Source organism: Python bivittatus, unplaced genomic scaffold (assembly GCF_059951505.1).
Source record: "Python bivittatus isolate LINGU-HERP-01145 unplaced genomic scaffold, Pbiv_v1 ctg000980_np1212, whole genome shotgun sequence".
In the NCBI taxonomy this organism is placed as follows: Eukaryota; Metazoa; Chordata; class Lepidosauria; order Squamata; family Pythonidae; genus Python; species Python bivittatus.
The window spans coordinates 6111234-6139110 of NW_028277125.1; the positions used below are offsets into that span (position 1 = coordinate 6111234).

At 43.5% G+C, this 27877-nt stretch overlaps 1 protein-coding gene across 1 annotated transcript; it reads left to right on the forward strand.

Moving 5' to 3' along the window:
- ABCF3 (ATP binding cassette subfamily F member 3) lies at positions 1–27677 on the forward strand. The gene is made up of 21 exons (XM_007438068.4): positions 1–130; positions 2840–2987; positions 3297–3376; positions 4696–4748; positions 5190–5287; positions 6494–6616; positions 7141–7407; positions 7516–7596; positions 8310–8369; positions 8669–8725; positions 9778–9800; positions 10662–10717; positions 10848–11048; positions 12417–12493; positions 13413–13457; positions 15452–15584; positions 16933–17021; positions 17975–18066; positions 18967–19099; positions 19936–20023; positions 21316–27677. Exons 1-21 carry the CDS (start codon positions 55–57, stop codon positions 21472–21474), a joined length of 2139 nt encoding a protein of 712 aa, XP_007438130.1. The 5' UTR covers positions 1–54; the 3' UTR covers positions 21475–27677.
- The last annotated feature ends 200 nt before the right edge of the window (positions 27678–27877 follow it).

Sequence of the window (27877 nt, forward strand, 5' to 3'; positions counted from 1 at the left end):
CGCTACAGCCGGCGGCTGGCGGCTGAGGGAAGAAGGCCCAGCGGCCGGGCTGCCATGGCGGCCTCCTGTGCGGAGATTTTGCGGAGGGAGTTCCCGGAACTCGACGGAGAGATGTTCGAATACGTGACCGGTGGGTAAGGCTGAGGTGGCGAAAGATTGGGCTCCTGGAGTCGACCTGGACCTCGGCTCCCCGTTCCCGGGGTGGCTGTTCCTGCTTCTGGGGAGGGTCGAAGGCTGCGAGGTCGGTGAAGCCTCCCAAGCGCTGCTGGAAGGGTCGCTTGGGCCCCTGGCGGGAAGGAGGGATCGCTTGAACATCGCACGATGGGCTCGGAGGATCAGGAGATTGCTGGATCCCCCCCCCCCCCGTGCATTGGTACCTCCTCTTAGAAGCATTGCCTCTATTCGAACCCTTGTGGTCAGCGCGTCCCTGGACTCGTCCATGTCTGGAAGGGGGGCGCCTTTTGCCAGGTGAAGCGCTTGCTTTTCAGATCAGCGAAGGTTTGCGCTTCCCAGCGTGTAAGGCTGCTTACAAGCAGAAGCCCTAAATTAGGCAAAGAGAAGAAGCAGCAGCTTTGTCTCCAGGCTCCAATTCTGGTAAAAGCCCTTTCCAGTTGAGTTTGACTGCACGCATCCCTGAGATTTCCTAGTGGTCTCTCATCTAAGGAGTCTTAACAAATTCATCTTCCTGGAACATTTTTCACATTTAGGACTATTGGGTGAAACTCAGGGCCTGAGGAAAAAGCATTGAATCTCAGAGCTGTTTAGATTTAGAGTTTTATCATGATGAGCCAACTTCCCTCTTATTTATAGACTTTCCATACCTATAAAGCAACATTCCCTGTTTCAAAAAGCAGTTCTGGAGTTTGGGCTGGATTCAAATACCCCAGAAGAAGGCAATATCAAACCATTTATCACTTACTTAAAGGAAATACATAGCCATGTCTAGGTAGTCCATGAGAAAGGTAAGCTCAGGTTTGTTTTATACAGGAGCTTGATTCCAGATGATTTCATGGATGTAGCTATGAAGTTTTCTTGTCAGCAGTACAGAAATAGTTTGCTACTGACTTGTTCTGAGATGCTTTTTCAACTTCCCTGTCTACGCTGCAGCTGTCATGTTCCTGCTAGTGTCCCATCCATGTCGGCCTGACCCTGTTTGTTTCCAAGGTCAGGCAGGTTCTGATGTCTGCAGTTTGCTCAACCCAAGAAAATCTGTATCTTAACCTCTGTCAGTTTCCCTCCCAGCATGTCCACAAGGTCCCATATTGGGAAATGCTGCTCAAAAGTGGACGATCTGGTTCAGATTAGAGGCTGCCCTCCTTTCAACAGGTGTATTGGAACTACAACTTCTGTAATCTACCATTCCAGCTATCTTGCTTGGAAATTGGTTTAAAAATATATTTGAGTAATTGCTGGAAGTGTTGTTTGTGGGCAAGGGTCATCTTATGGAAGAGTAAGTTCATTTCTTCTGTTAACTTTTATTTTGCCATCAGGTCTCACAGCTCTTAGCAGGTGCTCTCCAGCCTTCTGCGATATGGAAATAATAGTGCTATCTCATACTGTAGGTCATAAATGTGAAAAGCTTTGTATACTCAAAAGCACTGGATAAACGTAAGCAAATATTAGCTGGATGCTTATAAAGCAAGTCCAATATCTTATTCCAGAGTAGATGCTCTCATATATTTTTAGCCTGTCCCCTCTGTAAGAAAAATGCAAGCACCAATGTGAAAAGCTCATGTGTTTATAAAGGGAGGGAGTGCTATAAAAAACCATGTATCTGTTTTTAAATGAAATTGTTCCTTAATTATTGCTGAGTCTTTGTTTTCATCTGTCACTCTCAGCTAAATATCTGGCATATTGCTTTTCATATTTCATTTTCACCCGTAATTCAATATGTGTTTACATTGAAGTAAGTCTCCTTTATTTCAGTTAGGTTTCTGTTGAGATGAATTCAGCTGTGAGGTGTGCCATTTTGTATTATGGTAGAATACATCACACATAGCTAAACTGTGGCTGAAGTAACAGCATATGTATGGTTGGACTTGTTTAACTCTGGATTTAATAACTGTATTAGCTTCTATTTTATAATCAGTATTGTAGTTTAAATCTGCACTACAAGATGAGGAGAAGAGAAAAAACACTGTTGTTTAACTGTATGAGATATGAACCAGTTAAGCAAAGTGTTGAAAATAATTTCAGAGCCTATGGAAAGGCAAATATATCACTTGTCTGCTGCTCTAAAGCAGGCACATCTTTTCCAGAAGTGTGCAGATTCCTCTCCGCAAGTTTCCATGTGATCCTGGGAAATTTCCTTTTCTGTTCATAGAGCTATGAATGGCTGAGTATGAAATGTGGCAAACATTTCTTGAAAAATTTAAAACAGTACATTTATTGCTTGTGGGTGATGGTTCCCATATATTCATTGAAGCTTGCTTGCCATGCTTTATTGCATTAACTAAGATGATGGGAGTTGTAATCCACTACATCTGGAGGCAGCCGGTTCAGGAAGAGTGGGCTGAGCAGTTACTCCTGGATCTAACTCACCCTCTCTCTCCCTATCATCCCATCCCACTCCATTGCCATTATTCCCAATATCAGAAACAGGATGAACCTATAGATGAGCAGCGTCTGTGGCGGTGAGGACTGGCAAAATGTCATCTCTAGGGAGAATGGGACTCTTTCCCCCTTCCAACCATTTTGCTAGTGAAGCCTCTAAAACTGTGTTTCTCAACCTCAGCAACTTTAAGCTGTGTGGACTTCGACTCCCAGAATTCCCCAGCCAGCATGGGGAAATTGAATGATGTGGGACTCAGCCTTGCATAACAGTTGGTTTCCTTGGCAGGGGTCCTGCATAGTGGCAGCTCAGATTTTGAGTCAGTGGATGATCTATTTGAAGCTGTTGGTGAGCTCTTGCAAGATGTATCCCGAGACTCCAAAGACGATGTGGACATCCGTGCAATCTGTCAGCGTATGTTCAACACCCTTCATCTGTAAGTTGCCTCTGACTAAAATGGGGTGGATGAGAAGGAAAACAGATAAGATTGCATTTGTGGCCATGGTTTAATGCATAAAGCAGCCGCTAGAGATCCAGATTCCACCAAGACCCTTTGGGTACAATTTTAGAGCCCAAGCAACATTTATATGTTGTTTTAATTAAGTACCAGGGAAGTCAGGATACTTCTTGTTGTTGCACTGGCTGCACAGCCATCCCCAAATATGAGAGGGGTTCACAGTAATGGGATGAGGTGATGGGGGAAGAATCTGGAGCTTCTTAACTAACAACTCTTGTACCTGGACAGGGAGAATGAAAACTCTCCGAGCAGCAGGCAGGTGCTCCTGGATGCCCCAATTCAGCTTTCTAAGATCACTGACAATTATGGTGAGTAGTGCAGCAGTGAAGCCTCTTGCACTTATATGGCTCAGAATGTAAGAAGCCTGTGGGATCCACCCATTTCTTTACTGGTACCAACCAGAGGTCATTAAGGGGCATGGAGTTTCCTCCTCTTAGGATTCTGTGCTTTGAAAAGGATTCCCAAAAAAGTGCTTCATGAAAACAGCTCAACCCTTTTCAGACTATCAAATAAATCCGGGGGGGGGGGGGGGGAGATATAGCTGCTTTAAGGAATCCATTCATTGATGTTAATGGGACTCTTAAAGCAGCAGCCCTTTTTTTTTTCAGGTTTGTACAGAAGCCTTAAAGGAGCTTTAATGAATAGCACAGGGAAACTCTGCTCACATGAGATCCAGAGCATTTTTTTCACTATCATGTTCAAAATGTGCATGACTTCATTCCCTCCCAAGCACATCTAATGTTCAGTGGTAGATTGCCTCTGCATCTGGCAATTCTTGTGATAGAATCTTAACTTGCCTTATACTCTTTCAAAGCCGTCTGAACTTAGGACAACCTTTTCTTGTGGTTATGATTTTGTGAGCGTTGAGTTACAGCAACAGCCTGACAATTCTTTGTTCTAGCTCTATATTTCCACCCCTTTGTCCTGTCCTTTCAAACCCAGGGAAGAAAATTATAGCCGTTCAGACAGGGTGTGGAGATCTGGTTTCTTTCTGAAGAAACTTGGGCAACATTTGCTTGGGGAGGGATATTGAAGGAGGAGGGGGAGCCTTGCGCAATATGCAGCCAGGCCCCCTACTCCAAGCCTGGCTTAATTTACAGCCTGTGCACTACCATGTGTGGTACAAATTGGGGGATTTGGGGAGGAAAGATCTTCTACCATTAAAGCAATGGGAGATCTCTCTAGAGCAGATTTAGAGGGCTGCGTGTTAATTATTTTGAGGAAGAGAAAGCCTAGGGGTTACCTTGCACTGGGTGAAAACTTTGTTCCCATCTATACCAGGAGTGGAGCACTGTGGCTCCAGCAAGGCTGGGAAGAGCAAGCTCTGGAAGTGACAAAAATGATAAGTGGTGGGAGAAGTAGGGAAAATCTTTACACAGATTTCTAACACACAAACGCGCGCAGGGTGTTTCTGCCATGTTCCAGCATGCCAAAACTAGAAACATTGGGGTAAGATGGAGTTGGGTGACCAGTTAGCTTAATATCTGATATGCTAAGTGCACCAGTTAATGAATGTTTCCATATTTATTGCATATGCAGCCTGGCACTTCCTTAGAGAGGAAGTGGGAAAAGGGTCTGAATTCATGCTGGGATTCTTGATACAAGAGATTTCTTTTGTTGGTCGCAGATTCTAACTTGGACCTGTTGCCAGGACTCCTATTGAAGAGAGATCAGACCTCGGTAAGGGCACCAGAGCAGCAGTTTTTGTTACTATGGATCCCAAACAATTGAATCCATGTAGGTTTCAAAGCTGAGTCCCTCACGTTCTGGAGCAAAGTGCGAATACTCTTAGTTGAACCAGCTAGTGTGGCTCATACTATGGGACGCTGGGAGCTGTAGTCCAGAACCATTTGGAGCCCCACCAGCTCCCCACACTTGCTTTACAGCTCCGTTAAGCAGCAGCTTTTTGCTGTTGCGCCCTGGCCCTTTTATCCACAGATACAGAATTCAGTTCTGTTGACATTCTTGTCATCACAGTAGAGAGACCCAAAACCTCCCAAATCAAACTCCTTGTTATACGAGCAGACCAGGTACCTGCTCATCCTCTTCTTTTCCCTTCCTCTCACATCTTCTGGCTGGTGGCTATCTCTGAGACTTGCTTGTCCATCTCCTGCATTGCAGATGGTGAATGCCAAGAAGCTGGAGAAAGCAGAGGCCCGCCTTAAAGCAAAGCAATGCAAGAAGCAGGAGCGAGATTCCGTCAAATCTGGGAGCCCATTGTGAGTGAGGGGTGGTCATCTTTGAGTGGGAGACCTGCTTCTCAGCGTTTGGGAGGGTTTGCCAAGGACTAATTGTTAGAACCAGATTCAATTTCCTAATGACATACATAAGTCTTTCCACTGATTATGGGGAAGGAAGTGGAGGAGATCATGGGGTAGCTGACATAAAGTGGAATGGAATGGACCAGACCAGACCCTCTCCTTGTTCACCACCATGTTCCATTCAAATAGAATTGTACAGGACCTTGGCACCCATCTTATCCCAAGGCCTGGGGGAACAGCCAGGTTTTGAAAGACTTCTTGAACCATCACAGCATAAGCCATATGAATCTCTTGGGGGCAGGGGGATCCAAACAGCAGGTACCATATACAGGATAGGCAGAAACTATTGGAGATGAGCAATCCCTCAAATTAGCCAGTCCCTAACCCATAAAGGGCTTTATAGGTGGTAACCAGCACCTTGAATTGCACCTGGGAACCAACTGACAACCTGCGCAGTATACTTGTTTGTATAACAACAGAGCCAGGTCAGCGTACCAAGGCATGCCCATTACTATACGGGCATATAAATATAAATAAGTAAATGCCCACTCTGCCTCCTTCTGGATCATTTGTAACTTCCAAGTACTCTTCAAGGACAGCACCATTGCAATAGTCCACTCAAGAGGTAATCAAGGTATGAATGACCATCTGGAGGGGCTTCCAGTCCAGAAATGGGAGCAGTTGGTGCCCAAGATGAATCTCTGCAAAGGTCTTCTTGGCTACAGCTCCCACCTGCTCTTTGAGCAGGAGCTGCAAGTCCAAAAAAACCTCCAAATTACACACCTGTCTTGAGTGGGGAAGTGCTACCCCATCCAACACTAAAGATGGAAAGTTTCCAGAGATGAGGGGCCCAACTACCCACAACCACTTGTCAGGATTAAGCCAGCATCCAGACCCTCTCAGCTTCCAGATACTGAGACAAGACACTGATGACATCACTTGGGTGGCCCAGGTTCAAGATGTATAATTGAGTATCGTTAGCATACTGGTGATACCTGACCCCAAGCCAACAGATGACCTCACCCAGCAATTTCGTGTAAATGCTAAACAGGGGCGAGAACTACATTATTGCACATGGAAAAACTGACAGTTTCCATATCATGGGAAGAAGCAATTGCTCTCCATTGTCCTAATGGTTGTTCTTGATTTTGTATTGGGTGGCAGGGTTCTTGAAGAAGCATCTGCCAGCCAAGCTGCCAGTAAGAAAGAAAACCGCCTAGAAATGTCGGGCAAGAACAAGTCCTATGATGTACGCATTGAAAACTTTGATGTGTCCTTTGGTGAGCGGTGAGTCTTCACGTTATGGCTATGTAGCATCTTTGAACTGGTGATTTAGACTCGTTTGATATAACACTCTAAGCCAGAGTTTCTCAACCTCAGCAGCTTTAAGATCTGTGGACTTCAACTCCCAGAATTCCCCAGCCAGCATATGCTGGCTGGGGAATTCTGGGAGTTAAAGTCCACACATCTTAAAGTTGATGAGGTTGAGAAAGCCTGCTCTAAGCTAACTCATGGTTAGTCCTAGTGTGATGTCCAACCCAAACTTCATTATAGAAGAAAGATGTTAGTATTTTTGTTGAACGGAGGTGAACATAGAATAGGATTAATGCTGGACTGGTAAAAATTACGGTGAGCATCTAGGTGTCGGGGTGACTTTCTAGACAAATTGCTCCATCTTCCTGCAATTGTAGCTCCACCCACCAGGTCTGGTGAGGTTGTGATCTCACAAGTGAGGTTTCCAAACACCTGTCTCAAAAACTTCCCATCATTTTATGCACAGGTTAAAGTTGTCCTTTATTCTTCTCTTTCAGGGTCCTCCTCACAGGTGCTGATCTGAACTTAGCCTATGGCCGGCGGTATGGCTTGGTAGGCCGAAACGGGTTGGGCAAGACCACGTTGCTGAAGATGATCGCCAGCCGCAATTTGCGCATCCCCTCACATATCAGCATTCTTCACGTGGAGCAAGAAGTGGCCGGGGACGATACACCAGCCCTGCAGAGTGTGCTGGAATGTGACACGGTTCGTGAGGGCCTACTCAAGGAGGAAAAGGAGCTGACTGCCCGGGTTAATTCTGGAAGGTAACCTTGTTCCCAAGGAACGCTCTTAGATGCAGGCATCCTCTGGAACAGAGCCAGTTTTCCTTGGCCGTCTACAAACTACCACACTGCTTTTCTGTCTTCTTTCAGGGGAGTGGGCACAGAAGGTGCTCGACTGTCAGAAATCTATGCCAGGCTGGAAGAGATTGAGGCAGACAAGGCCCCTGCAAGGTAAGGTGAAACTTTTTGTAGGAGTAGATTCAGCTCTGTACTTACCCGCCTGTTACTCTGAGTTCACTCTCTGGTAAAAATGAAACTGAATTGCAAGATTCAGGTCCAAAATAGTGAATCCTGATGCATTTAAGTTTGTGGATAACATTTGCATGGGAAAAAGCAGCCTCTTCATCAACAGAGTAATAAAAGTTCCACTAAGAACTCAAGTCTCCTAAATTCTGACTGAAAATTACCTGCTTCTCTGGTTTGCTAAAGGAAAAAACATTCATCCAGAATCAGCAGAATGGACTTTTGATCTTCCTGAAGTCAGAGGTTTAGAATGCTGTAGAAGGACAACCTGCCTGCCAAAAAACCCCTTTAGTTGCTTTGGTTTTTCCATTTATAGAAACACCAGGATGAGAAAGAAAGAGAGGGACTTAGTGAGGGATCACAAGGCTGTCCAGTCATAGTGCCTTAAGGGGTCATGTTGAGCTGTTCTTTCTACTGTTCGTTAGTTTTTCCTTATCTATTTGAAGGGCTTTGATGAAGGAAGAATTTGTGGCTAGTGCCCCTAGCTGAATACTTATACTTCCAATCGATTCTTACTCCAAGTTCTTATTCCACTGCTTTCCCTAAAGCCTTTCATATTCTCTTTTAGTCATATCCAGAGCTAGCTTCTAGCCCACATTCTGGAATCTAGAAATTACATTTCCTCTCCTTTCCTCCTACAGAGCGTCTGTTATTCTGGCTGGGTTGGGTTTCAGTGCAAAGATGCAGCAACAAACAACCAAGTAAGTGGGCTTTACCCAAGACTGAATTTTTCCCTTCTGTGACTTGAACTGTGGGATCCTAGATTTTTTTTTTCTTTTTGATCTTGCCTACTGCTAGGTGCTGGGACAGAGGGGCGCTTCCAGAGATAGGAAGCCTGGTAGCTGTCCCTTCACATTACAATTGTGATAGAGGGGGAAGTGAACTTGGCCATCTCTGACACCAACCCTTGAGAAATGTAAGGCGACCTTCTGTATCTACAGGCAAACTGGGGTCCACCTGGCCCTGAGAAACTGATCTCTGCTTTATTCCTTCTCCCCAGAGAGTTTTCAGGAGGTTGGAGAATGAGACTGGCTTTAGCTCGTGCCCTTTTTGCCCGGTAAGTCTCGAGGATCTCGGTTCTACCCCAAATCTTTTCCAGAAAATGGGTTGATAATGATGATGATGGAGTGAAACTAAACTTGAATTCTTAATCCTGGCTAGTTGTGTTGAGGAAGGATATAGAACAGTGTTTCTCAATCTTAGCAAGTTTAAGATGAGCGGACTTCAACTCCCAGAATTCCCCACCCAGCCATGCTGGCTGGGGAATTCTGGGAGTTGAAGTCCACTCATCTTAAAGTGGCCAAGTTTGGACAACACTGGCCTAAGGAAATGAAAAGTTGGTCTATAGTCTAGGTCTCAACTGTCAGCCCCGAAAGAATGCTTAAATGCCACACTTTGGGTGGGGGGGCTTTTGCCCAGCTTCATCCCATAGAAACGTTTGATGGAAACAGGCCCTTTGAAAAAAGCCCTCTGATAATGATGCGAAGGAGAAAAATTGGTTAAGTGTTTTTGCACACTAAAAGTACATATCAGTTGGTGATAATTACAGTTTTTAAGTTTTTCCAGAATTTAGAGGAAAAAGGAAAACAATGCTTAAATCATGGACCCCTTTCTCCCGCAAAATTGGAAACTTAAAAAGTCAGCATAATACCAACCCAATGTCTCTTTCTTACCTACCTTTCCAAATTACCCCATTTTAGTTGAATTACAATTCAGTTTTTTATAATGCTTTTGTCATGATGTTTTTCGATTTATAAGTTGGACAGGGTTCTTTTTTTCAACTGTGAAATTTCAGGTTTTCACCTACAGAATTTGGGACTAACTGAGCAGTGAAATCTCTTGGCGAGTCTTGTGCAATGGTATAAAAGTCCAACTTGTATAAAAATTGCCGGCATGAGCAATTTTAAGAATGTTCCCATCAGAAATAACTGAAGTTGAATGGATTAATTATGATTGGCTTTCGGAGGCGATGAAAATATTGATTGTTGCATAGAAAACTTTGTGACAAATATACTATTAAAGCAATGCCAAAGTAGAATTTATGATTGCTGTACTAATAATGTTCACATCTGTCTTCCTTTCCTTTTCTCTTGATTTTAATGTCCTCAGACCTGACCTTCTACTGCTTGATGGTAAGTTTTTTCTGGAAATACGTGGGAGGAAGGGAAGGGGTGGAGCAGAGTACCCCAGCCCACTTCAAAAGATCCTCCAGGGAATGCTTATGTAGTCTTTTTCCCACCCCCTGGTGGACTGCTGATTTCCAGGTTGCTCTGACCCAGTGTTTCCACATGGCCATTACTTAGAATTCTGGGAGGTGAAGTCCACACACTTCCAACATCTGGAAGTTGCTTAGATCAGGAAACATTGCTACAACCATTCCTGCCATATTTATTAATATGACCCACTAGGATGGTGTGGCCAATTTTCTTGCAGCTGAGAGTTGTCTATATGACATCTCTGGCACAAGCAGGCCAGAATTTTAAGCCTATATTGTAAGGGATAACTTTGAAGGCTTAAGCCTTAGGGACAGTTAAGGCACTCATTTAACCCAGTAACCCGCCATCCCAAAATGGGGAAAATCAGCCAAATTTGGAAAAAAGTTTAAGGAGGGGAAATGGATTCCTTTGCAGCATTTTAGGCACCCATTTCATCATGTAAAACCTTACTAATCTCCACCAAAAAAATTTGGCTCTTCCCACTCCTTAAAGTGTTTTGCAAGTGTTGTGAAGGAGCTGGCCATCTCTGTGTTAAATTCACTCATTTCCTTTGTTTGATCATTTTCTTGGGGTATTAGAACTGTTGAGGCATTGTTTCTTCAAGCTGTTTAATTCAAAATTTGGCCATTGCATCATGAGCACTGGGCAGACCCAATAGACATTCTTTCGTTTTAATTTTCCCCTGTGAATTTTGTCCAAAGGGGCTATGTGCTTAACAGTCACCTTTCTATAGAAGTGCCTCTCATGGAAAAACAACCTTTTTCCATTCACTTCCAGAGCCAACCAACATGCTGGACGTGAGAGCGATCATCTGGCTGGAAAACTATTTGCAGGTCTGTCCAAAATTTGAAAGCCAAAGACGTGCCATCCACAATTGGGAGTTAGTTAAAGGGAATTAGCCTGGAACCTTTGGATCTGGCTGAGTCCTTAATCTTGCCACCTTTTGATTCTGGGCCCTTCTAGACTTGGCAGTCCACCATCCTTGTGGTGTCGCACGATCGGAACTTCTTAAATGCCGTGGCCACAGATGTCATCCACCTGCACTCGCAGCGGCTTGACAGTTACCGCGGGGACTTTGAGAACTTTGTCAAGATCAAAGAAGAGCGGCTGAAGAACCAGCAGCGTGAATACGAGGCTCAGCAGCAATATCGGGAGCATATCCAGGTCAGAGAGTGGCGTTGTTAGGGGTGGAGCTGATGCTGATCCAACAGTGCCATATGAGTAGCTCAAGAAACAGATCTTTAAGATAAGGCTTTTTATCCTGGGCACCAGACAATAGAGGGACCACCTTTTCTCAAATGCTTCTCTCTGCATATTATGTAACCATTGTCTGAAGACAAACAAGGATTTTTTTCCTTAAGCATGCAGAGGAATGAAGTCTTGACTGATTTTACTTTGTGCCTGAGTTTACACAATGTGCTTAATGTGGTGCTCAAACCCAAATGCTCCATTTAACCTCAGTTAGATTTCTGAGGTAGGGTGGATGGGTAGTTTAGCATGTTGACTCTTAAAGACTCTTTAGCATGTCAGAGTCTTCATTGACTCTGCTGTTCCAACGAGAGCATCTTGGGAGGGTCTTTTAAAAGTCCCGCTTTATCTGAAGTGGGGGAGACATGGACAAGAAGGTAGACCTTCTCTATGACAGCCCCTGCGCTCCCCTTGGAACTCTGTCATTAGAACTCCATAAAGCTTCCCTCCTCGTGTTTTTTGTAAGATCTTCTAGTTTTACTGGCATCCATCTTGACGGAGGGTTGATTGATTAGTTATTCTTTATCATTTGGATTGCTGTTGTTGCTTTTATCGTTTTAATGTGTCGTAATCTGCCCAGAGTCTTTTGAGTTGGACAGGCTACAAGAGTGTACAATAAATAATAAATGAATTGTGCAGTGCCTCCCCCCACCCCCAATGGGATAATTTGGTGACCAGATTAAATGTGCTATGCCAAAGTAGTCTGCCAGAATCCTGTGTTCAGAATAAGCCATTGAGATAGTACGTGTGTGCATGTGGAGAGAGTGCAACGCATCTTCAATGAACAATTCTTCACCTTGGAAATTTAAGCCTTTATTTATTTATGGTGAGAGCTGATACTGTCACAAATTAAGCTCTAAGTCTCCATAAGATGGGAAAGAGGCTTCTGTAACTCTTTTCCATTCTGTTTCAGCTATATTCCTGTGCCTTCATTAGTATAGACCAAAAGCTTAGAATTTTTTGTGCACCCAGCAATAAGAACGTTATAAATAATGCTTTGCATATTACACCTACATGTATACAGAACATACTTTCTTCAGCCTCCACTATATATCATCCTAAGGCTCTGGTTGGCTATCAGAGAGGGAGGGGAGATCTGACTCATTTCTTATTGTGTTCAGTTCACGTCAGGGTGTGCAGTTTTGAAAATCCTTCTATTCCAACCCCCTGTGGCACATTCACATAAATCGTTTGGATCATTGACTCAGGCTTTATTTGCCAGATTGTGTCTCTGCAGCAGCAGCTGCTTCCTTCTGCATAAGGGAATCAATTCTTCTCCCACAGGTCTTTATTGATCGATTTCGCTATAATGCAAACAGAGCATCTCAAGTTCAGAGCAAACTCAAGCTGTTGGAGAAGCTGTGAGTATCCAAAAAAAAAAAGGAACATCTAGGTAGACTGTCTAATTCTATCTAAGGACTGATAATTGCAGGATCTATAGACCAAGGAGCTGATTTAGAACAATTTCTCAAATGGAGGTACATGCCCTGCTCATGGCATGCAGCATTAGTCTCAAAATTTAGAAACTAAAATAATATTTTACACTAATTAGCTCTCATTATTTGGAGGTATTTCTTGGTTAGGGGAAGGCTGCTCCTGTGACAAATTTCAGCCCCGGTTATGTCTCAATCATTATTTTGCAGTTATAGCAATAAACAAACCTTATCAACAGTATTATTTCAGATGTTTATATCTTTAAACCTTATTGTAACTGACTAATATATTAACAGGATGCTGGTAAACATAGGAGAACACAGGCTTCTTGTTTCTGTTTGAGGAGATCCTGATTTTAAGTTCCACCAGCCACTGTCAAAGAATGCAAAAAGTTGAGAATCTCTGATCCAGAAAGCTAGAAATAGCCAAATGGTTATTTAGCTTGGGTTATTACTGGGTTTAGCCCAGTAATTTCTCTTCATCTCTCTTTCTCTTCTCCCCACAGTTATGCATTGTGAATTTTTTAGAAAATTCTACCCTCCCATAAAAAAAGAACGGCTCAGGTGATAGTCTTAAGCGATTTCCATACTGAGCCAAGGGAAATTGGTGAACTCTTTTTTCTGTCTTTCAGATCTTTTACACTTATAAGACAGAATTAGGGGCAAAAAAACTTGCAGAGGAGAATAAGCTCTTTTCTGTAACAAAATCCACTGAATCTGGGAGTAGTTATGGTGGTTCCCAAGGGCTCAGTCTTGAGAATTTACCTGCTTCTAAATGGCTGCAGTTGGATATTTGATGCCTGTTCTTTATTGCAATAAGGCCGATTGGTCTCTTTCTTTCTATCAGGCCAAAACTGAAGCCAGTGGACAAAGAATCTGAGGTGATAATGAAGTAAGTGGATCTTAATGGGCACGAGGAAGCCCAACATTCTAGTCTCATATAGAAAAGGAATGACAGAAGTCTTCTTACCCACAAGTAAACCTATTCTCCTGTCTACCTTCTCAGACTCAGTACGGGTAGTCCTCACTTAGCGACCACTCATTCAGTGACTGAAGTTGCGACGGCACTGAACGAGTGGTACTTATGACTGGTCCTCAAAGTTCTGGCTGTTGCAGCACCCCCGCAGTCACATGATTGCAATCCAGGCACCTGGCAACCAGCTTGCACTTGCGACAATTGCAGCATCCTGCAGTCACATAGTTGCCATTTGCAACCTTCCTTGCCAGCTTCTCAGAAGCAAAGTCAATGGGGAAGCTGGCAGGGAAGGTTGCAAGTTGCTCCAGTAAGTCTTCCCTGCCCAGCAGCAGCCACCGCTGGGCCCAAAATCACTCACGTGCACTGACACAGCCACCCACGCATCCTCTGTCACCCAGCAGCAGCCACTTACCTGCCTTCCAGTCTGCTTGCGAACTGCCTGTGACTTGCAACTTCCTGCCAGCTTCCCCACCAACTTTGGTTGTTGGAAGCCAGCAGGAAGTTGTGAGGAGGTCCTCGCTTAACAACCCGCGGTCCTCGCTTAATGACGGCAACGGGGACTGCCAGGATTGCCATAACTAGCTAAGCGATGCAGTCATGTGATATCATGTTTTATGACCACATCACTTAGTGATCAAAATTCTGGTTCCAATTACTATCGTTAACCAAGGACTATGTGTAACACTATTTGCTTCCTGAATACCCATTCTCTTGGTCTTGCAAACCCTATATGATCGATAACTTCCAGTTACAGCCAATCAGTCAGTCTATAAATGCACAGTGTGTTGTCAGTAGCCAATGAGTGCATAGACACCTGCATGTTCAGGAGTATTTTGTCAAAGTACCTGCTTCCTGGTTCAGACTGCTGACCCTGGTATCTTCAAGTTAACAGCAAAACTATTTGTACCAGATGCGTCTTTTCTTCTTGGCTATTTCCCTGATCTTATAGGCCTCTGAAGGCTTCACGGCCCAGTAAAATACTTATGGAAAGTTTTGTCAAAGGGCTTTTTTGAATGCAGGATATTTAAATATCTTCTGGATGCATGGAAAGAAAGTAAATTGTCCACATGTTCTTCACTTTGACATTTTCATAGTTACATCTTCCTGGGCCAGTGCTACCAAAAGCTGAAAAGCTCTGCAACTTCTTGTCTTGTGGAGCAGTAATAACTCTTCAGCAGACTGCAACAATGGTCCCTTGCAGTTCTACCACTATCGTGGTGATCTAGTAATGTACTGTAATGTCTAACAAGATGGCGCTAGGAACTGGAAAATCTCTCATTGGAATCTGGCCTCTGCTATGAACTCACCCAGTTCATAGGCAAATCACCCAGCCTCTGAACCTAATTTCCAAGACAGAAATGATAATAGTGTATTGGCCTGCCCTACGTGGGTTTTATAAGGATTGAATCAAGTTAATTCATTATTTGATAAGTTAATATCAAAGCTTTTTTTTCCTGTGGCAATGTCTAGAATTCCCATCCAGTCCCCTCTCTAGGCATTGTCCAGTTGTAGGACTGTTTAGCTTCAACAAAATGGCAGTATTGGGCACCTTAGACCAGTGTTTCTCAACCTTGGCAGCTTTCAGATGCGTGGACTCCAACTCCCAGAATTCCCCAGCCAGCCATGCTGGCTGGGGAATTCTGGGAGTTGGAGTCCACGCATCTGAAAGCTGCCAAGGTTGAGAAACACTGCCTTAGACCATGCCTCTAAATGATTTCTGCCGTGCATACACATATTACATGAAATACAACATTCTCTAAATGCGCTTGCTATGTATTCCTACCACAATATCTTCTGCATAAGGCAAAATTAGTGCAAAGGAGATTCTCCCAATCCAGTAGAGGGGATGAGGAGCCTTTAGATCACTTCCATTTTCGCTCATTTACCCAGCCTTTTTTTTTTCCCTATAGGTTCCCAGATGGCTTTGAGAAGTTTTCTCCTCCCATCTTGCAGCTTGATGAAGTAGACTTTTACTATGAGCCCAATAACTATATCTTCTGCTCCCTCTCTGTCTCTGCTGACCTGGACTCCCGCATTTGTGTGGTAAGATGAAATGTTCAGCAAAAGGTTAATCACGTGGGAGAAATAAAGCATTCACTGGTACAAACAAAAATCCAGCCATTCAGAAATTGTTTTGTATCAGCGGATAGACCAAGAAAAATTAAATGCTGCAAGTGTTTTTAACAGAACAGCCTAATAAGAACTATTGCTATGTTCTCATCAACTCAGTAGAAATATTTATGGTCTGGATTCATACAACATGCTTAACCTGGTTACTGGACTAACCCATTTCTGGAGTAGCACAGTGCTCCATTCAGTGAGCATAAATAAACCAACAGGCAGGTTTACATAATACACTAAGCCGCAAAAAAGTGACCAAGATGGATGCTAACCAAGCTTTGCAGGGTGTGCAAATGCAGCCCTTAGCTCTTTAATGGACTCATGTAAAGACAGCCCTCCTGTTTGAGCTGTGGCACACCCAGATTAAGACATACTAATATAGTGAGAATTCCATTTACAGAACAATATTTCTCAAAAACCCGACAAGTCAGTCAGTCTCAGCATAATCTTAATATCTCAGATTTTAGACCCATTCTTTTTGAGTTGTGAAAGGGCATTGTCTCACATAAACCAAGGCACCAGAGATGACATCAGTGGAAAGACACACTGAGATTCTTGGCTTGTAAAAGCTGATGTTCAACAGATGCTAATTCAAAATTCCAAAAAGGGCTCCAAAATGATTTGAGTTACGTATTAAAAAACATTCTCACAATTAACTTGTAAGGAAGATTCATGCAAAACTAGTAATGTTTGACTTGGATGACAATAAACATCTCAAGAACTTGGCTGGTACGTGGCAGCTTGATCTCCATATTTTTCATAAAAACTGCAGGTCAGGTTGCTTAAAGCTTGGCAGTTCTGCTTGAATTTAACTACCTTATCCTAGATTTTTTAACTGGCAAGTACGTTTAGCTTTACTTCAGCCTACGTGTACCGTTTCTGGCATACTACCCGAAGTCTTGTATTTGGGGACCTTATTTAATTTTAGCTTTTGTTAACCAAAAAGCAAAAAGGAAGGTGTCAGATTGAATAGCACAGTTGCATGGCAGGGTTTACCCACAGCACCACTTCATTTGGCTACAACAAATTCTTTAATGTTAGGAATTAGTACCTGAATTTGCTACTGCTTCCCTCTTCCCTTCCCATCCTTTTCTTCCATTACTTGCAAGTAAGCTACTCTGGGCATTTCCTTGACTAAAAAACAGAGTAAGAAGGCTATAAGTAAATATGCACACATCAGAGTAAGTTTTCTCCCCTTCCTCCAAGTTCTAGAACCCTAAAATAGAGTTTGGGAAGACATTTCTGAAATTTACATATTCTTTACTCCTAGGTTGGAGAAAATGGAGCCGGCAAATCTACCATGCTGAAGATCCTGATGGGAGACCTGGCGCCTGTGCGAGGGATTAGACATGCTCACAGGTAGCTTTTCAATAAGGGAGCCTGGCAGAGATACGGTAGAATGGGAAAGAAAGAACACACTGTAGAAAATTGCTGACTTGTTGCTAAGTAATTCTGGCAGTATCCCAGGTTCCTGAGATGCCTGTGTTTTGTGTTGCATCTCTACTTTGGAGATATGTTTTTAATCTCTCTGCAAAGATAGGAAGTTTTTGCTAAAATCTCAGAACGTTGGACTAGAACAGGGGTCTTGAATTCACAGGCTAAAGGCCACGCACGGCCCATTTGGTGCAACGTATGCTCCGCTTTGAAGCACCATCACAGCTCAGGCCAGGGCCTATCAGCTCGCCACCAGTACAGCTGGACAAAGCTACACCAGGAGCGCATCCTTTTTCCTTCTGCTCCTTCCTTCACTGAGGGAGTTGCGCTACCCTTAATTTGCCAATGTTTGCTGGGAGATACAACACTGCTGCTGCTTCCTACCTCTGCCTTTCTTCACTGCCCTTCTGTCTCACTCTAAGGGCTGCAGGACACAAGGGCCTGAGCAATGCCAGCCTTGTCTCCTCCTATTCCCCCCCATACCTCTACCCCCTCAGCTGGAGTGGGCAGAGGGAAGCCACCAGAGGGCGGATTGACCTTGGAAAAGAGGCAGCCCTTTGCTGCTGTTAAGTGATCCTGGGAGAAAATGTAGCTTCTTCAAAGAGTTATAGATAGATATGATGTCAGCACCCCATGTGCACCAAAGGCCCTTTTTGGAATTGATCCTGAAATGGTCCACAGCCCTAACTGAACAGTAATAAGCAGTAAGTCTCCATAAGCCACAGAAGTGAGGTTCAGTTTGTACTTCTCATTCTCTCCTTGACAGCCAGGGGAACACATTTGACTAGCAAAAGTGTGAGTTATTCCTTCAGCTAGGCATTTTCAGTAATAGGCCATTTCAAACTCTGGTTGTAACAATGGTTTCTCCTACCTGGCAGAAATCTTAAAATTGGCTATTTCAGCCAGCACCACGTGGATCAGCTGGATTTGGACATTAGTGCCACAGAACTACTAGCAAAAAAGTTTCCAGGTAAGCTACCACATGCCCTTTCACAATTTGTTAGATTTCAGCTCCCACAGTCTCATAGTTTACATGGCCAAGTACCTGTTGTGTAATTTGCCAGGAGTTAGTTAACAATCAGAAAACCTTGAAAGCAATTTTCCCCACCCAGCTCTACTTACAGAACACTGGACACTGAAGATTAAAGACAGTGACTTGAGTTTATAACCTCATTCTAAGACATGGATTTTAGCCAGAGTTTATTAAGCTACAGTTGGCAGGGTTCCTGGAACATGTTAAGCCAGCAGCAACTTTTACTGATTCGTGGGCCACACTAGGTTTTGTCCAGCATGTCAGAGGCCATATGCCAAAAGCCACTGATGTTATGGCACTGATCTTAAGGCACTAAATGTTCCTCTTCACATCTCTAAGAAACAGAAAAGTGGGGTGGGGGGGAGGTATTACTCTGTTTTTGGCTCATCTATTCTGAAAAAGCTCTGAGAGGCAGAGAGAGGATGCTGGTGGGCCCAATAGGCCCCTTTGTCTCACTTTTTGCATCTCTCTGAATGAGCCACAAATTATGGTCTACAAACCACAGTGGCTGAATTCATACCATTGTGAATAAATTTGTCCATTTGAGTTTGTAAACCATGGGGTATGGTTTACTGTTAAGCCTTTATGTCTCAGCAAAACATGTTTCAAACAAAATGCATTTTAAGATGTTGTATGAATCCAGCCACAAATTAATGTTCAAAATACTGTTTACTTTAACCCCCGTATTCCCTTATCAGCATGGCCAGTAATGTTCCCCAATATGGCTTCTTCCCAGTCACAGCTGGTTATTGGGATAATGAGACTTGGTTTAGTTATCTTGCCTAATAACTTTTTAGGTGTGAATTTCACACTTCTCTTTCTGCCCACGTGATCCAGGGAAGACAGAGGAGGAGTACCGTCATCAGCTGGGGTGCTACGGAGTCTCTGGAGAGTTGGCCGTCCGCCCTGTCGCCAGCTTATCTGGGGGACAGAAGAGCAGAGTGGCTTTTGCCCAGATGACCATGCCTTGGTAATCCTGCTGGGATTGTTTTTGCATTACTCAGTCTGGGGGTGACTTTGTAGTCCTTAGCATGGAGTGGGAACATCCCTATGGCTTCCTTGTGCCACCAGGTAGGAGCATATTATAAACCTTCTTGTGAATAGGAATGACCGGGTTTTTGGACAAGACCCGCATTTTCCACGTCCAAGGCACTTGGACTCCCGCTCAGCTGTGCCCTATCTGCCCAAGATACAATCTTCCTCCAAACTTCCTTCAAGGAGACAGTCACGGTGTTTTGAGAAGCTCAGTTGATGGCCAGTGGGAGTCTTGCATTCATTGTGTTGGGCAGCCTCTAGGATGTCTTGTCTCCCTAAGGCTGAAGGCTCCAGACAGCAGGGCTGTTCACTGGATAGGGATGTGCAGACCCTACCATTCCAGGAACAGCATGTTCCAAACAATTCTGGAATGCTCCGCTTCTTTCCAGATCTCATGATCTGGCTGGTATCTTGCACTTGGTATCTGGCACTGGCTGGATGGTGATCTGGCACTTTTCTGTAAATTCACCTTCCTAATTTTAAGTAGTTTGTAGTCTTCTGAACATGGTCTGGCCCCAAAAACAGGCCTGTTCCACCCAGAACAACGTTATGTGGAACATTACAAACTGCTTCCAGTCCAGAATATTAATTCCTGAAAAATCACCAGCCCAGAATGAGCAGATCGATTAGGGCAGGAACTGAATATTCCAGATCTCTCTGGAATGTTACATGTCTGGAACAGTATTTTGCCCATGCCTGGTGTTGGATATTTTCTTTGGAACTCTTGCGGAAGAATCGGATTACAGTAATTGCAATTTCTTTTCCTCCCAGCCCCAACTTCTATATACTGGATGAGCCAACAAACCACCTGGACATGGAAACCATTGAAGCTCTAGCAAAAGCACTCAACAAATTCCGGGTAAAGCTTTGTACAGCATGTTAATAGCTGCACATTTAATCCATTCTTTTATTGTAAATGTTTGGCTTTTGGGGGGAGAGAGTTGTGGATTGATAATAGGTCTGTACTTGAGATTAGATCTCCAGAAGATACTTCAGATCGTGTAGCATATGTCTGCAATAGCTTAAAGTAGCCACATCATTTTCCACGACTGTACAACCTGTCACACAAACCCAAGGAAAAACACAGCTGCTTTAAGGTGTTGCACTTAGGTGCTAAGTTCACACTCCAAAGCAACTTTTGAAGGTTGAATACAAAACACTGCATAGCCCTATTTAATCAATTAAATCCCACCATAAATCCCATGCTGTAGTGTTTTTTCTGTAACAAACAGAAGGGCAAGTGGAAAAATGAAGTCATCAGAGCAGGCAGGGCCAAAGGCTACCTTGATTTTTTTGTGCGTTGTCTTGCACAACATTTCCCTTTAAAGCTTTCCCAAAATGGGACTATTAACTCAAGGTTTAACACACTGTAAGTTGTCCCTTAATACTTTGTAGTCCATTGTAGCTAGCGGAGCCTTCCCAGCCTTCCCCAAGATGATGTTCTCCGGACATGCTGGAATTGCAATTGCCGCATTTTCCGAGCAGACCAGAAAACACCAGGCTGGGGGTAGCTAGCTGAGCTTTTATCATTCTTTGCTTTATGTTGAAGATGAAGGTAAAGATCCCAAATCAAGTTCAACACCTGATGACTTCATGGATGCATCCATGTAATGTTCTTCTCAACCATCTGTAAGGGCAATTCAGAGATGATATGTAGCTCTGGGTTGGAGCATTGGACTGTATGAGTTTTCAGCTTGGGTTTTTATTTGCAGGGATGTCATTACAGATGCTGCCTAGGCAAGTGATGAAACATCTGCAAATGAAACACACAAGCTCAGAGAACTCCCACAACCCAACAGTCTGTAGGTGGTTTGCCCTTGCCAACTTCTGGGATGTTTGTCCAATTTACCAGTCCAATCTAGTCTGTAGCCTGGTATTCCTGGAGTTCTCTCATCCAAATCCTAATCCTGCCAAGCCCAGATTAGGTCAACCAGCTGTTGTCACCTGCATAAGAGTTTGGCGATCATAATGCAGAGCAGGCCTTCAAATAGAAATCCAGTTAACCACCAATGGCAGGGAGGATCTTAATTGTCTTAAAAACCAAACAGCAAGAAAGTTGTGATGAGGGAGCAGGAGAGCTTACTAGCTGACATTGGGGTCTAAACCCTTCCCAGTTGTGATGTGAGGCTTCCTTCCTCCCTCTTGTTCTAGGGTGGCTTGATCCTGGTTTCTCACGATGAAAGGTTCATCCGGTTGGTGTGCAAGGAGCTCTGGGTGTGCGGGAACGGCACTGTTCAGCGTATTGAGGGAGGTTTTGATGAGTACAGAGACATCTTGCAGGAGCAGTTCCGGAAGGAAGGTTTTCTATAAAGCCAGGAGTGCCCAGACTGTGTGCGTGAGCTGGTGGGGAGCAGAGCACGCCACGCAGCAGCCCTCCGCTTGCCTGATGGGGTCGCAGGGGATTCCACTGCCATTGGGTGAACGTTGGTTGCGCCATCTGCTGAGCTGACCCTCCCTTCCCCAAGAAACCAGCATCTGCTGGGGACTGCAGAAGAGAGGAAGAAAGTCACCAAGTCGCCAGTTCTGCTGCTGGATCTGTGCCAAGTCTCTGCTGGGCAGGGACCGAAGGACAGCAGAGGGAGAGGTGGGGGCATCCAGAGCTGCTTTAGTGGAGGGGGAGTTGGGGTGGGGAGGAGAAATCGCTGCTCCAAGTAGTCCCTTCTCTCCCCCTGCCCATTTGTAAAACTGAACCCACCGCCGAGGAATGTAAGAAGGCTTCTGGGTGTCAGACGCTGCTAAATGTTGCACGTTGAGTAGCTTCTCCCGGAAATGGGCTGGAGCTCCAAACCGTCCTTTTGAAACTGGCAGGGTGAGGATCGTTCCTTTCCTTCTCCCTGCCTTTTGGGAAGAGGTACGGCCCCTTCAAGCACCACTCAAACACACCAGCCAGGTTCTCTTGAAACAACTTCTCTTGTAATGGCATAGCCTTAAATTTCCCTTTCTTTCCCACTCAGAAGGTGATGCTTTTTGTATGCTGATAGGAGACCCTCTTCCCTTCTGCTCTCAGACGCGTTCTTGGAATGAGGTAGACACAGTACAAACAGTTACACTATGCAGGGTTCAGGGCGGTGGAAATGCAGCAGCTTCTCTTCGGCCAGAAGATGGTAGCCTCGGCTCTTCTGTTTGGGGGCTTATATCTAAAAATGGCCCACATGCCCACTTTAGTCTCCTGAGTCTCCAAAGGTCTAAAGTTCTTGTAGGACTAAGTTCTATCCCAGCTAACGCACCATGTCTTGATAATAAAATTAAGTGGTTTTACATTGCAACGTACACTTTCAGTCCCCTGTTCATCAGCACTGAGATCACTGTGTAAATAAAATGGGATCTCTCTGGTCTTGGATTTCATTTGTTTTCTTTTTAGCAGCATGAGTAGCTTTACACTGGGGGGAAAAAATGTCCCAGAGAGTTGATTGTAGACTCCATTCACAAAGGGCATTTGTATGGTAGACTAATCTGACTGCACAGAATCTGTGTGGTGTTTGCTAAACTCTTCTTGGAAGGAGTCATGAAAAACTTAAAAAAAGAATACTGCAGCACATACTCACTGAGCACAGGGTGGGCATTAAGAGTGTTGAGGTACAGGTCTGAACACCGACTTGAATGTCTGTATTCACACAACATATTGAGCCTGTTTATCAAGGTAAACCATCTTTTGCATGCACAATAATGAACTAATCAGCCTACTAAGCCACAAAAATTAACCATGATTCACTAAACAATCATGTTGAGCTTGGTCTTTACCTAACTTGGTTAAACATGTTGGGTAAAACAGCTATATACAAATGAAACCCAAACAATAAAACAAGCTGCCTTTGCATCAGTACCTATGAATGTCTACTTTCCAGGGGTGCCACTTTTCCCATTTGCCTGGACCAAAAGGCTTTGTGTAGCATGACAAGGGTTTCACTCCTGGACCTATTTTGGAAGAAGATTTCAGGAACTGAAATATATACCTTAAGGCATATATTTGGCCCCTTAAAACTTCCCCAACTACAAAAATAATAAAAGAGGTGCCCAGATGTATAGTCCCACATAACTTGAAAGACCACGAAAGGGTTGCAGGAGGTTCCCCTGCACCATTTTAGGGTTCTGTGTACTTTGTGCTGAGCTCTCATTTAATGTGTCTTGATGTTGCTGCATCATTTTTATAATATTTTGAATTTTCTTTTACAAAAAAATATTTTGTAGCTGCTCAGACTCCAAGATTATGCACTAGAACATTATAAAAACTATAGAAACAACACAATACTAATATGCTACATGTACATCCAAGTTGGTAAAATGCAGCAACAGTATGTTGGCTTGCAAGATAGCCTCTAAATAGAGATCCTAATATGTGGAGAATACAGGTAGTCCTCAGTTAACAAAAGCAATTGGGACCAGAATTGCCATCGCTAAGCAATGTGGTCATAAAATACGACGTCTTATGACTGTGCCACTTAACAATGGCAGTTCTGACACTCCCAGTTGCCTTTGTTAAGCAAATCACCACAGGCCATTAAGCAAGGTTATCTCATGGTCGCCATTTGCAACCTCCTACCAGCTTCCCCATTGGCTTTGTTTGTCAGAAGTCAGCAAAGGTCTCAAATGGCGACCATGGGGATGCTGCAAGGGCCAGAACTCTGAGGACTGGATATAAGTACTGCTCATTCAGTGCAGTCGCAAGTTTGGTCACTGAACAAGTGGGTGTTAACTGACGGCACCTGTAGTGTGAGCATACTTGAAGTAAAACTAGGCTTTTGTTGTGGTGTACTGGCCAAAATGTGTAAAACTGGTGCTGTCTTTGCCATTAGCTCGAATGCTGCATGTGGCATGAATACCACTAACGTCGTAACCTAGTCTGCACCCTTTCTATCTTCCTAAAAAGCATTATCTGAAAGCCTCAATTGACTAAAGCCATGAAGTGTAGCTGAGGTCAGTATCTATGGCTTTGTTTGGTGATTACCATGACGTGCAAGATTACCCCTTGGAATCTAGGAGAGTAAGGGTACAAATTTGTATTTCTCTCCTCTCAGATCATGTTGAGATTGGATGATGTACCATAAAACCATTAGTATAGCAAAGCATTGAAAAATAGCTCCCACAAAACCCACATTAAAATAAGCCATACATGAAAGGAAAAAAATGTGGCCAGATATTGTTATGAGTAGAGTGCTAAGTACCATCTATAATGCCTTCCAAAATGTCAGACGTGAAGGGCTGGTGCACCTCTGGGAGCTGTGCATTCCACCAGATGCATTGCTACCCCTGAGAAGGCCTACCTTCTGGCCCAAACCTACTACCACTTGAATAGACCCTTTCTATATGTCCATATGGGATAGACCAAATCATACTGGGTAATTAAGAATGAAATGAAAGAAAATTATACATACAGGATGTACCAAAAATCAGGCCTCATAGGTCAATCATAATGTTTTATTTTTTTTTCTAGAGAAAGTTATTGTACTTAGGAATGTTCAAAGGTCGTGCATCAAATGAGTAAGGAAGTGTTTAGAAGAAAATGGCAACCAATTTGAATTTAATGTAATTTATATCATTTGCTTATGGGGCCTGACTTTTGATAAACCCTCTGTGTGGGGGGGGGGGGACTTGTGAAGCTAATAGAAAGGGGAAGGGTGGCCTGATCTTACAGAGTTGATGAATACATGCAGGGAAGTAAAGTTCTAGATTTAATTATGAGTGAAAGGGCAAAAGAATAGGTCAGAAAATCTGAACTATTATCACAGATTCAGAGCTGGAAGAGACAGTAGAGACTGTATAGCCCGTCCCCTTTTGGGTGCAGGATCCACTATATATCTCTGATAGATCATTATTCAGACTCTCAAGTTCTCTAGCGAAGGAGAACTCTGGTTACCCTGGTTGACAGCTTGTATAATTAGGAAGGTCCTCTTGATGCCCATCCTGAACTGAACCTCCTTTGTAGGGTTAACTCACTGGTTCTGGCCCTGCTCTCTGGGGTAATAGAGAAGAAATCAACTTCCTCTTCTGTGTGATGACCTTCAGACTGCTATTATATTTCCGGTTACTCATATTTTCTATAAGCTAAACATAGATTCCAAGTGTTCTCATAGAACTTGATTTTGAGATCCTTCACCATATTGATAGCTGTCCTTTGAAGTTGCTCCAATTTGACATAATACTTTTGACTTTTGGTGTCCAGAATTGTACACAGAACTCCACATGAAGTCTGACCAGGACAGAATAGGGTAGAACAAATAATTCCCATGCTCTGGACACTGCTCCTGTTAATGTGCCCTAAGATAGCAGCTACCTTTTTAGCAGCTGCATCACACTACTAACTCATGCTCAACAATGATACCTGGACACCTTTCCCATGTACTGCTGCCAAGCCAAGTGTCTCCCGTTCTATGTTTGTGCCTTTCATTTTTCCTACCCAGATCTAGAACTTGACATTTCAGTTTAAATTCCATTCTACTCATTTCAGCTCACTCAAGCCTGCCTAAATCTTTCTTCCACTCAAAAGTATTAGCCACCCCTATCAGTTTTGTGTCTTCTGCAGATTTTACAAGTGATCCCTCAACTTCCTCATCTAAATCATTGATAAAAATTTCAATTCATTTAAATTAGCTCATTTCTCTCTTATCGTCTCCTTGTCTATCCTAAACTGAAACTCCCCCATTCTCCCGATGGCATAACAATGATCAGCTAGGGCTTCATTTCCCTTCTAAGAAGATAGATACAAAATAGGAGTTCAGAAGTTCTGCCTTACCAATTTACCACTTTCTATAAACAATGGATCTACATCCTCGTTGACTTTCATTTTTAACATATCTAAATCACTGATTGATGGTATCTCACACAAACTCAACTCATTTTGAGTTTTAGTTTTTCTGAAAGAATTCCTGGACTTTCTAGAGCCTCCTTGTATTCTTCTTTGGTGATGTTCTCCTTCCATTTCCTCTACATGTTCCTTTTTCTTTTTAGTATTTCAGAGCTCTCTGTATTCCCACTGGCCTTTTTTCCCCCCATTTCTCCTGCTGATGGGTATTTTTGGCAATCATGCCTTCAGGATCTCATTTTCCCATCTTTCCTGGACACTTCTCCTTCAGGATTTCAAGCCAGTGGATAGATCTGACCTACTTCCCTCAGAGTTCAACAAAATTTGCTCTTCTGAAGTTCTGTATGGTCTGGCTGTTCTCAGTTGCTCATCCTACGGATATCATAAATTTAAAGACAGTATGATCAATTTCCCCCAAAGTGCCAATACCTTTATTGCTTCAACCAATTTGTCCCTCTTGGGGAGGATAAAGTGCCGGATAAGCAGACCCCCCCTTCTTTCTTATGCCTTCTGAGAAATGAAATCAGTGAGACAGGACAAGGATTTGTTGGACCTCTGATCCTTGGCAAAGTTAGATTCTTAGCAGATGTCAGGATACAGGTAGTCCTCACTTAACAACCATTTGTTTAGCGACCGTTTGAAGTTACAACGGTGCTGAACAAAGGGACTTACAACCGGTCCTCGAACTTATAACCATCGCAGCACCCCTGCGGTCATGTGGTCATGATCTGGGTGCTTGCCAACCAGCTCGCACTTATGAGGGTTGCAGCATCCTGTGGTCACGTGATCGCCAATTGTGACCTTCCCAGCCAGTTTCTGGCAAGCAAAATCAATGGGGAACCACATGATTCACTTAACAACCGTGTGATTTGCTTAACAGCTGTGGTGATTTCCTTAATGACCACTGCAAAAAAGATCCTAAAATTGGGCCAGAATCCCTGAACAACCGCCCTGTTTAACAATGCGTTTTCCAGTCCCTATTGTGTTCGTTAAGTGAGGACTACCTGTAATTGAAAACCATCATTACCACTATTGAAATACTGCTCATCTGATGAAGAAAGGCCTCATCCATATCTTCTGCCTGCCCAGGTGGTCTATAATAGATCCCACAATGGTATTTGTTTCCCTCACTTTTTATTCTTATCCAAATATTTTACGTAGAATTTCCATTCTTTGATTCCTCAATTTATGTTATGTTTTTTCTTTATGTGCAATGCAACACCTCTCCTATTTTCTCTTGAGTCTGTTCCTTTTCAATAAATTGTAGCCTTACAGTGCTGTATGCCACAAAGTTTCAGGGATACCTATTACATTATATTATCTTCCTCTCTATTTCCCTAGCTTGTTTTGGGTATCCATGGGTGTAGGAATCCATAGGTTTCAGATATTGCACATTATGCTCCAGTGAATAGTGATAATTGAGACACAAGCTTGGGGAGAAATTATGCAACATCCTGAATGAGTGCAAGTCAAGGGAAGAAATTATTTAGCTGGGGGTCATGAGGACAAGAGAGAACAGAAAACTGGGCTGTTTGGAAACCCAAGAATAAATGAGCATAGTGATTGACGATCATCCACTTAGAATGTTTATTTATTTATTATATTTATAAGTCCACTCAACTCCATAGCAACTCTGGGAAGTGTATAATAATAAAATAATTACTAAACATATTAGTGAAAATACAGACATCCAGATTAAAAACAAATTCTAAAAACCATGCAATACTATAGAGCAGGGTTCCTCAACCTTGGCGACTTGAAGATGTGCGGACTTCAGCTCCCAGAATTCCCCAGCCAACATGGCTGGCTGGGGAATTCTGGGAATTGAAGTCCACACACCTTCAAGTCACCAAGGTTGAGGAACCCTGCTATAGAAAGTAAGGAAGATGACTGTGATGGAGATATGCAAGCTCC